This window comes from Chiloscyllium plagiosum, unplaced genomic scaffold (assembly GCF_037043375.1).
Source record: "Chiloscyllium plagiosum isolate Xiang-an unplaced genomic scaffold, Cpla_swu_hap1 HiC_scaffold_13, whole genome shotgun sequence".
Lineage (NCBI taxonomy): Eukaryota > Metazoa > Chordata > Chondrichthyes > Orectolobiformes > Hemiscylliidae > Chiloscyllium > Chiloscyllium plagiosum.
The window spans coordinates 14,136,623-14,148,527 of NW_028270151.1; the positions used below are offsets into that span (position 1 = coordinate 14,136,623).

Genomic DNA, 11,905 nt, shown 5'->3' on the forward strand with positions numbered 1-11,905 from the left:
GTGATGGGCCTGTGGAATTCATTGCCGCAGCATGCAGTGGAGGTTGGGACGCTAAATGTCTTCAAGGCAGAGATTGAGAAATTCTTGATGTCACAAGGAATTAAGGGCTACGGGGAGAATGCGGGTAAGTGGAGTTGAAATGCCCATCAGCCATGATTAAGCGGCGGAGTGGACTCGATGGGCCGAATGGCCTTACTTCCACTCCTATGTCTTATGGTCTTATACCCATCTGGTTCACTAACGCAGTTTAACAGAGGGAATTGCCATCCATACCTGGTCTGGTATGTCTGAAGTCACAACACCAGGTTATAGTCCAACAGGTTTCTTTTGTTTAAAAATCACAAGCTTTCAGAGCACCGCTCCTTTGTCAGGTGAAGCCCATCAGACTTTGTCCACCCCCATCCAACAATGGCATCCCCCCCACCCCTCCTTCCATCACAACCTACATGTGACTCTAGGCACACAGCAACATGGTTAACTTAATGCCATCTGGACAATCTTGGATGGACAAAAATGCTGAATGAGCCCACAGTGCCCTCATCCCAAGAATGGTGAAGATCATATAGGCTATTTGGGAAGCTTCTCAAATTTCTTGACTGCATTCTGCACTCGGTCAAGGCCAGTGTTTCTTCTGGAATGCAGCTCTTTTGCCCAAAGGTTGTAATAATGCCTGGAGCAGAAATGCCCTAAGACTAATTGGGCCTGTGAGCAACTGTACAAGGGAGAGTTGGTATCAATGTTGCTGATCAAGAATAGACTTGCCTAGCTTTGAGTTTGAGAGATATCTGGGCAATTTTCCAATTTGACAGGTACATATCCAATTGTAACTGTATTTAACTGCATAAGGTACAGCTAGTTCTACAGCAGAGATCTTCAGATACTACAGCCAATACTGTCAAGGCCCATAACCTTTATTATATCCAATTCATTCAACAGTTTCTCTGCAACACAAGGTCAAATTTGGCTGAAGATTCATCTGTGATGCTGGGGCCCCAGGAGGAGGCAGGGATGACATTTTAGGCCGAATTTGGTTGCATGCCTGGTCTTATGCACTCACTCCAGGGGACACAGACATTTATGGAAACTCTTCAAAACAGTTAGATAACTACCCACCACCCCACACAATTAGAATACAACACCACTGCAGTGTTTGTCTAATGCATAGGTTGAGTGTTTGTCACATACGTTGCCAAATTGTTTGCTCAAAAGATATTTCTGATGCTGCTCTTGGCATACTGTCTATAATCTTCCAACTTAGTTGGTGTGGTCAACTACTGCTCCATGAAGACTTGCTGAGCTGCCAGATTTGCACTGAAAGAAAAAAGGGGTCTACACAGTCCTTTGCACATGCAGTCACCAATACAAATCCTGTTAGTTACAATAGGTGGAATCGCAAGACCAGTAAGGTAGTCAAATAGGTTTTGCCTCCACCACCTATAAGAGGCCCAACTTTTTGTCAAAAAAACAAAGTTACTGCACCTCTGCTGATGGCTATGAAGTTTCTCTAACCAGAATTCATGTACCCTTGCTACCCTCCGCCTTCTTCCAAGTGCTGTTCAACATTGCAGAATACAAATTCAACAGTTGAATTATAGTTAAAAAAACCACAGTAGACTTCCTCATGTCAAATGACAACTATAGTTCCTCGTTTTCTCTCTACTTTCCTCAGCCACAAGGCAATGTTTACCTCATTCTGATCCATGGAGACCACTCCAGAACTCTAAATTCTAGATGATGCAAACCAATGCTCTGATCATCTCTGCAGATTCCTCAAAACACATGGGATGCAAGCCATTGGGTAATCAGAGTCACAGAGACAAAGCACAGAAACAGACCCTTCGGTCCAATTCGTCCATGCCAACCAGATATCCCAAACCATTCTAGTCCCACCTGCCAGCATCCAGCCCATATCCCTCCAAACCCTTCATATACCCACCCAGATACCTTTGAAAATGCTGCAGTTGTATAGCCTCCACCACTTCCTCTGGCAGATTGTTCCATACATGTACCACACCCTGCATGAAAAATGTGGCCCCTTAAGTCTTTTATACCTTTCCCCTCTCACCCTAAACCTATGCCCTCTAATTCTGGACACCCCCACCCCAGGGAAAAGATCTTGTCTATTTACCCTACCCAAGCCCCTCATGATTTTATAAACCTCTATAAAAAAAGGTCACCCCTCAGCCTCCAATGTTCCAGGGAAACATTCAACATCTCCCTAAAGCTCAAATCCTCCAACCCTGGCAACATCCTTAAACCTTTTCTGAACCCTTTCAAGTTTCACAACATTCTTCCAATAGGAAGACCAGAATTGCTTGCAAGATCCCAAAAGTGGCCTAACCAAATTCCTGTACAGCCTCAACATTACCTCCCAATTCCTGTACTCTTTACTCTGACCAATAAAGGAAAGCGTACCAAATGCCTTCTTCACTATCCTATCTACCTGCGACTACTTTCAAGGATCTATGAACGTGCACTCCAAGGTCCTTACCATTAAGCATACACATCCTGCTAAGATTTGCTGTCCTAAAATGCAACATCTCGCATTTCAGAATTAAACTCCATCTCAGCCCATTGGCCCATCCAATCAAGATCCCATTGTAATCTGAGATAACCTCCTTCACTGTCCACTACACCTCCAATTTTGGAGTCATCTGCAAACTTACTAACTATACCTCTTATGCTCACATCAATTGTTCTATGTTCTAAGTAGCAGCCAGTACTGATTCTTGTGGCACTCCACTAGTCACAGGCCTCCAGTCTGAAGAAAAACAACCCTGCACACCACCGTCTTCTACATTTGAGCCAGTTCTGTATCCAAATGGATTATTTTCCCTGTATTCCATGAGATCTAACCTTGCCAACCAGTCTCTAATGGGGAACCTGGTCAAACATCTTACTAGAATCCATACAGAGCACATCCACCGCTCTGCCCTCAATCCTCTTACTTCTTCAAAACTCAAGTTTGAGAGACATGATTTCCAACACAAAGCCATGTTGACTATCCCTAATCAGTTCTTGCCTTTCCAAATACATGTACATCCTGTCCCTCGGGATTCCCTTCCACTTGCCCACCACCGACGACAGGCTCACTAGTCTATAGTTCCCTGGCTTGTCTTCACCACCCTTCTTAAATAGTGGCACCACGCTATCCAGCCTACAGTCTGCCAGCACCTCACCTGTGATTATCGATGATACAAATACCTCAGCAAAAAAGGCCCAGCTTCCCAGAGTTCTAGGGTACACATGATCAGGATAAAAATGTCATTTTTATTTATAAATCTGCTTCTTCTCCTGGAGGATTACTAGATCCAAAACAGATTGCTGCTGATAAAGGAAGCTTAGAAGACAGTGAAGTAGGACATCTGAGCCCAGGACTCTTCCACTCTCATTCCCCTTATCTCTTGGTGAACAGCTCAGTTGCAGCAACAGTATCAGAGGTGGCAAATGGGCCCAGCAATGCAGACTCCTAACAGTGGAGTTTGATTTCCCAGCTGCTTCTGCATCACTGAGACAGTCCTAGCACCAATTAACAGCTGCTGCAGAACAGAGTTAAATCCAGTACAAGACTCAGTGGTGTCAGCAAGGTGGGCCCAAAGCAGACTCATGGCTGTGCTGGTTAAGTTTGACCCCTTCAGTACTTGGCTGCATTGGTGAGGTGCAGCAAGGACTAAGACACAAGGGAATTGGTAGAAGCAAAATGGTGAAGTGCAGCAATGTTCATTCCAGAGGGCTAGAGTTGCAAAGGGGACTTGTGCCAAGCCACCATGTCCATGGCAGAACACTCAAGGACAGTAAAGTTGGGCACTTTATTCCTTCATTTTCTGCCTTTATATTCTATGATTTAGAGAGGGTTTTGTGTGTTTAAAACAGCATTGGAGTGATGACACTATGCAACATTTTCCACTATTTTTCTCAAGATAAATAAAGGGAATAAAATAAAAGGTGTTCCTGCCTTTTGTTTCTTAAATTCACACAGAATCTGTACAGTGATTTCACAAGCCAATGCCAACTCCAACATGTGCATTACTTTTCAGGGCTATCTACTTCTTCCAAAAGAGAAGAATATTCCATTCCCAATTTATTCACTGCAACCACTTTGCTTATTCAAATCAAACCCTTTCCCATTAAATTTATCTATACACTTGTGGTAATGTAGATATGATACAATATTCTTTAATACATTACCTTTGAGTTTGGTTGATGTTCTTAAGCAGTTGAAAACATCAGTGAAGCAAATGAACGGGGGTACGCACAAAAGGTCAAACAAGCCTAAGGACAATTGGCAAGTGGAATGAGGAAGTACACATTTCGCAGAAATTGATGTGGGACTTGATTTATTACTGTCACATTTACCTAGATAGCAAGAAGCTTGGTTTTGCATGCAGTACAGATCATACTGTACAAAGTGTATTATAGTAACAAAACAGGAGGATCAAGGACAGCCATAAATAATTGCAAACACCATGTCAACAAAAGACAGTGATACGAAAGTGAAGGAGGAGAAAAACAGAACAAGTGGAAAAAATGGAGACAAATTTCAGAGGCTCAAAAAGAATGCTGGGAAAGAGGATCAAAATCAAGCGTGCTCATGGCTAGAGCAACTAAACTGCTGCTCTCAATCACAGCAATATGCATTCCCTAGTGGCAAAAATGAAATGTGGAGAACACAGGAGGTAGGTTTAAAAAGACGACAGTGCACAGTGGAGAAAAGATGCAATAAATTTCTTTGCAAATCCAAATACTCAATTTTGGCAGAGTTCAGCCAGATTTGGTAATAATGGCAAAGTTAGTCTGTGCACTTTGGGTTCAATTAGACTAAAAGTAAACACAGACAAGGGGAATAATCTGGAAGAGAAACAATTTTAAGGCATTAAAAAGCAGCAGTGCTGAACAGATTGGCAGCTAAAGAATTAAGACAAATGGAAAAAATGTGCATTCAAAAACGTGTTTTTAAAAAAGGGGTGTAAAAGGGAATCAATGCTGCTGCAAAGAAATCAAGATACTTAAGAGAAAAAAAAGTGTATACAAAACAAAGATTACGGGGATCAATCATGCATAGATGGGTAAGGGGATTTAACAGGGAAAAGGATATTGAAGGAGAGTATGTGACCCTGTTAACGATATTAAAATTAATTTATAGCATCCTATAAATTCAAATATAGAAATTTAGTACACTAGCAGTGGGCTAAACAACCACTCAGTTGCTAGCTACTTGTGCAACTAAGTGTACAAATTCTTAAGCTACTTAAAACGTACTAGAAAGCAACTTTGCGATCTCAACTCAAATCTCCCAAAAATCAAAGTTAATGGAACTAAACTAGCGATATCATAAAGCTAGTTTCTTAGCCATCTCGTCCAAAAGAGAACTATGCCTTTAAAGTCACCAGATGGCTTCACCTGAGCAAATATTAAATAACAGAAGCCTGATTATGATTAACCATATGGTCTTACACCAAATAAGGAGGAGGAGCTAAAAAAAAATCACATCACCGGGTTATAGTCCAACAGGTTTATTTGGAAGTATAGCTTCCAGAGCGCCGCTGCTCCTCCAGGTGGTGAGTAGGACAGGATCAGAAGACAATTCATAGCAAATATATAGCTATAAATGGTCTTATGATCCTGCCCCACGAGTTACCCAATGAAGGAGCACACAAAGCTAGTACTTCCAAATAAATTTGTACTATAAACTGGTGTTGAGAGATTTTTAAACTGTGTCTAACCCCAACAGCTCCACATTATGACTACCAAATAAGTTAAATCCTTTCAGTGCCAAATGTACATATTATTGCGACCTAGAGTCCACGACCTCAAGAGCAAACAAAACCCAAGTCATTAGAGAATAAGTTGCCCTTTCAACTTCATTGGTGCAATACTACATAGGTTTCAATAAATCACCTTATCCAATATAGAATTTTGAGCATTACCAGCTGCAAAAGTGGAGAACAATTAAATGAGAGAATGCAATTTGTGTCCACCACTAATCGTGTATTTATAGCAACTTGGAAGTAAAAAAAAAGCTGCAAGTACTCCCAGAAAGTACAACATACTAGTGATTATTTTATTAATGATAAGCTTACAGCCGATCATTCAGTGGCCATCATGACACTATCATTGTCACTCCCAGATTCAGAATGTAAACAGAAGTTACTATTTAAGCGAATTTAAAGTCAACCCCAAGGTTGAGGCAAACTTCTATGTTCAAAAGTCACAGGCTAACCTGCAACTTACAATTCTAATCAAGCTAGTTTGTTTCAATTGAAACAAACTTATCCACAAAAGCAAATTTTGCACATATTTAAAGGCGGTTAGATGCCTTTTTATTATATCAACACCCTGGATGAGTGCAAATTAGAACTTTTACAAAAAGCTTAGAGACGACAGGTAGATTTCTGCAGCTGAGAAGATAAAGCAAACAAATAGCAAAGTGATCCACATCTTTGGAAGCTTTACTGGAATGATACTTGAATCAAGTCCAAATCCATAAGTTTTTCATAATGCATTCATAGTAACTTGCATGTTACTAACTTCCTTACATTAGTTTACCAGAGATATAGGAGGAAAGTAAAGTCCAATATTATCCTTGGCTGAACTAAGAAAAGCCCAGATTCCAAACTGTCCTCCTGCAAGTACAAGACGTTTAAAATCAATTTACACTTAAGTCATTCCAAATACAGCAAAGACCAAGTGATCCTGACACTTCTCACAGCTGGGTAAGTCTCAATGAGCCTGCTTATTACAGGTTGAAAAGGTTCTTTGAAGCAAATCCTTCCAAATATTAAAATAAAAAAAAGAGTTGGGTCAGTTGAAAATCCTATATATAATTGACAAAAATAAAGTTTAAAAACGCATCCACTCATTTCAGCATACCACTTGTTTTTGGCAGATAAAGTAGTTTAGGTCTGCTCTGACATGGAAACTGCGCCCTCCCACCACAGCTAAGCTGAACTGCATAGTCATGTCATACGGGCCTGGAAGGGGGGGGGAATAATCAGAACAAGTGCTCATACACAAAAACCACAAGAGGAAGGAAGAAAAAGAAATCTACTTTGGCATTGAGATGCAGAAATGTGTAAGCCACAAACACTAGAAAGCAAAATTCCTAGAGAGAGAGTTTGATTAACAGCAATTTCTTGCACACAAGTGAAGATGAAAACTCAGCAAAAAAAAAGGTCAGGCTCAATTGGGCCTAATTTTTACATTTCAGTTTAAATTTAAGCAGCAACACAAACACAAGTCCTAGAGTTACAGATAAGAATACTTTCTAGAAATAATTTCACAACCCACAGCCTCTGCCAGAACCCCCACCAAAAAGTACAATTTCATAAATTCACCCTGAAACACCAATTAGAATAAGAGCCATGGCTCATCTCAGTTTCTCCTATTTACACAAAACCTTCATCGTAATACTGCAGAAAGATCAGGTATGGATGCATATAAAAAGAGGAAAACTAAAATATTTCCCTTTAAATGTTGCAGTGATTCATAAGCTGTAGAAATAGATAAGCACTGTCAGCTGTTTCCATAACGAAAACCCTGAATTTGAACGATTAGGAAGGAGAAATTTGAAATTGGAAACCTCCATGGTTGTAGACAGAATGACAGGGCTGGCCACAGTAAGTTTTCTAGAATTTTCTACCAGAATCAGCAATCGGCCTTTACACTGGGAAAAAATTCTTACCAAAAATCAAAATAAATATTTAAAAATAAAGACATTTCTAATTTCAAACATGCACTTTTGACTTAAATCAGAAGGATTTTTTTTTAAATTAGATGCAAAACAGCAAGCATAGAATTAAAAAACATTTCACAAACGAGATTAGTTAACCCTCTAGTAAGAGAGCCAGTCTCAAAAGAACATTTCATAAGTGTTTATAATTAGGGGTAGAAGGGCAATTTTAATTTTAAACAATATTCCTTCCCTCTTCCCCCAGCCTTCTGGGTCCTTGAGGAGACAGTTCAATGTTGTCTCTCTTCACCACCCTCACCTCTCCAATAGTGATCACACCGGGGGGGGGGGGGGGGGGAAGAGTGGGAGTGGAGGGGGAAAGGGGGGAGTGGGGGGGGGGGGAGGGGGGGGGGAAAGGGGAGAGTGGGAGTGGAGGGGAGGGGAGGGGGAAAGGGGAGAGTGGGAGTGGAGGGGAGGGGAGGGGAGGGGGAAAGGGGAGAGTGGGAGTGGACGGGAGGGGGAAAGGGGAGAGTGGAGTGGACGGGAGGGGAGGGGGAAAGGGGGGAGTGGGAGTGGAGGGGGGAGGGGAGGAGGAAAGAGGGAGACGGCGCCATTTTATAACCGCACACACCGGCACGATTAGCGGTCAGGGCCTGGCCAAAGAGTGGCTTCCTTTAACAGAATTATTTTTTTTTCGTTAAATAAACCCTCCTTTTTCGATTATGAAGAGAAAAAAAAATTTAAAAGGGGGGGGGGGGGTGATACCTCTCCTTTACCCCCCCAGAAAAAATTTCGAAATGCTGCATATCCAAAAAAAAACAAAGGACATGATTGGGGGGGGGGGGGAAGAGAAAATCTGGTCGTCAGGCGAGGGAAATAAACACTTGCATTTCTCACCCCCCCCCCCCCCAAGACGTTAGAAGTCGATGACTGAAGAATCGGTTTTGTTAGAAATAAAACGCTTCGTTCGATTTTCCCGACCACCCCTTAATATTTAAGGTTAATAACGTTCCCTTCCCCTCCACCACCATCCCTTGAAAAAAAAAGGGGAATATAAAATAAACTCCCTCGTCCTCACCGTTACAACCGAGAAGGTGCCTCCGGGAGCCGCTGCCCAGACGTACTTGGCGTCCGTGTAGCCAACGACGGCCGAGTCCTGGCAGTTTCCATCGGCCATCAGGTTCTCCACATAACAGTACCAGCCCGACATGGTCTAACACAAGACACAGAGATAGATATATCTCCCTCACTCAGAAAACAATAATAAAAGAGGAGAAAATAATTTTTTAAAAAAATCAAAGGGTGGGGGGAAAAAAAAAGAGGTAACTAGCCCCCAAAAAAAGAGAAAAACTCCCAGCTCACAGATGAGGAGGGGGATAAAAAAAATGGCTCTCTTCAAGAAAGAGGGGTGAACTTCAAAAGAAAAATAAGGGAGATATTTCTCTTTTCGGCTTCCCGTTAAAAACCTATACAACTTTTTTTTTTCTCCTCCTCGGTGTTGTTCTTATCCTTTTTTTTTGAGCCACCCCCCGACCTCTTTTCTTTCTTCACCCTTCGCCCGCCCGCTCGCTCACTCACTCACTCTCCAGGCTGAGATGCAGACTGAGCTCTCCGTTATAATGAGGCGGAGCGGGAGCGAGGAAATCAGCACGCGGAGCGCGCTCCCGCGCCGCCAAGGCCGCGCGAGGAAGGAAGCGGGGGGCGGGGGGGGGGATGGATGGATAGATGGACGGAGGGAGGAACTTATCCTCGCGCCCTCCCGCGCGCCTCGCCGCGCGCGACCCGGCTCAGCCGCACTCTGTCTCCAATCCCCCCTCCCCCTCCCCCGCCACCGAGAGGATAGCAGCCATGGGGGTGGGCCGAAGGGTTACAAAGGGCACAGGACGACGAACCTTACGGATTAACTCCACTCGGAAAAACACAGCAACCTACATTTACAGCACTTAACTTTGTCCACCCCAGTCCAACACCGGCACCTTCTCATCATTACAACAGCTACCTTGCAGTTTGGAAATATGGGGACCCATTGTCAATTGCAACAGATATTTTCTTAAGGACCAGTTCGGGGTTCTGAATTTAACTTAATTTGATTTATCGTAGTCACATGTACTTAAAAGCGGTGAAAAGTTTTGTGGTAAAGGCAGATCAGAGCAAACAAGGACATATAGATCATGCAGTGCTTAGACAAAGTGAGCCATACACGGTTAGGGCAGCACAGGACTCGTGCAAAGCAAGATCAACATTATTTGAAGTTAGAGGGGTCAGCAGTCTAATAGCAGCAGGGGAAAAAGCTGCTTTGACAAAGGGTCAGTTAGACTCCAAACGTCAGCTCTTTTCCCACCTTCGAGATGCTGCCAGACCTGCTGAGATTTTCCAGCATTTTGTCTCTTGGGGTTAGGGAAAAACATTGTTCTTGTACCTGTTGGTATTGTGTTCAAGTTTCCGTATCATCTGCCGGTGACAAGCAGTGTCCCGCAGGGTTCAGTGTTGGGGCCGCAGCTGTTCACATTATATATTAATGATCTGGATGAAGGGACTGGGGGCATTCTAGTGAAGTTTGCTGAAGATACAAAGTTAGGTGGACATGCAGATAGTACTGAAGAAGTGGGGAGTCTGCAGAAGGATCTAGACAGTTTGGAAGAGTGGTCCAGGAAATGGCTGATGGAATTCAATGTGAGCAAATGCGAGGTCTTGCACTTTGGAAAAAAGAATACAAGCATGGACTACTTTCTAAACGGTGAAAAAATTCATAAAACCAAAGTACAGAGGGATCAGGGAGTGCTAGTTGAGGATTCTCTAAAGGTAAACATGCAGGTTGAGTCCGTGATTAAGAAAGTGAATGCAATGTTGTCATTTCTCTCAAGAGGGTTGGAATATAAAAGCTCCATTGTGCTACTGAGACTTTATAAAGCTCTGGTTAGGTAAAAACAATGACGGTAGATGCTGGAAACCAGATTCTGGATTAGTGATGCTGGAAGAGCACAGCAGTTCAGGCAGCATCCAAGGCGCTTCGAAATCAACATTTCAGGCAAAAGCCCTTCATCAGGAATGCCCTTCATCAGCCTTCCTGATGAAGGGCTTTTGCCCGAAACATCGATTTTGAATCTCCTTGGATGCTGCCTGAACTGCTGTGCTCTTCCAGCACCACTAATCCAGAACCAAGCTCTGGTTAGGCTCAATTTGGAGTACTGTGTCCAGTTTTGGTCCCCACACCTCAGGAAGGACATACTGGCACTGGGGCGTGTCCAGCAGAGATTCACACGGATGATCCCTGGAATGGTAGGTCTAACATATGTGGAATGGCTGAGGATCCTAGGATTGTATTCATTGGAGTTTAGAAGATTAAGGGGAGATCTAATAGAAACTTACAAGATAATACATGGCTTGGAGAGGGTGGACGCTAAGAAATTGTTTCCGTTAGGTGAGGAGACTAGGACCATGGACACAGCCTTAGAATTAGAGGGGGTAAATTCAGAACAGAAATGCGGAGACATTTCTTCAGCCAGAGAGTGGTGGGCCCGTGGAATTCATTGCCGCAGAGTGCAGTGGAGGCTGGGACGCTAAATGTCTTCAAGGCAGAAATTGATAAATTCTTGATGTCACAAGGAATTAAGGGCTACGGGGAGAATGCGGGTAAGTGGAGTTGAAATGCCCATCAGCCGTGATTGAATGGCGGAGTGGACCCGATGGGCCGAATGACCTTACTTCCGCTCCTATGTCTTATGGTCTTATGATGGAAGAGAGCATTCTGTGGTGGGAGGAGTCTTTGATGAAATTGGCAGCCTTGACTGGGCAACAAGAAGTGGAAATGGAGTCCATGGATGAAAGGTTGACTTCTGTGATGGTCTGGGCTATGCATGCAACTTTCTACAGTATCTTACCATTCTGGGCCGTGGTTAGAATGTCTCTGGTTGGGGATGGTCATTGCCTGAGCCTGACATCACTGTAGCATGAACGTTGCTTGCCACTTGACAGTCGAAACCTGGATGTTGTCCAAATCTTCTTGCAATTGAACATGGACTGCTTCAGCACCTGAAGAGTTGTGAATGTTGCTGAAAATTGTGCAATGATCAATGAACATCTCCACTTCTAACTTTACAATGGAGGGAAAGTCGTGTATTTTTGGTGTAGACTCAATGAATGAAGGGCCTCTTCTGCACTGCATGATTCTATGTAATGACACATCTGGGGTAGATAGGACCTGAACCCAGACTTCATGTTCAGAGATAGAGACAC

At 43.1% G+C, this 11,905-nt stretch overlaps 1 protein-coding gene across 2 annotated transcripts in view; it reads right to left on the reverse strand.

Annotated features, from left to right (window-relative positions):
- Positions 1–9,274, reverse strand: part of LOC122556207 (profilin-2-like) — a 61,510-nt gene extending 52,236 nt beyond the window's left edge. The window contains exon 1 of one of the 2 annotated variants that reach the window (XM_043702759.2): positions 8,748–9,274. In XM_043702759.2, the coding sequence (XP_043558694.1) occupies positions 8,748–8,879 (132 nt within the window). In that variant the 5' untranslated portion in view covers positions 8,880–9,274. The remainder of the gene's footprint in view (positions 1–8,747) is intronic. The other variant, XM_087993333.1, reaches the window with a different exon arrangement.
- Positions 9,275–11,905: the final 2,631 nt, after the last annotated feature.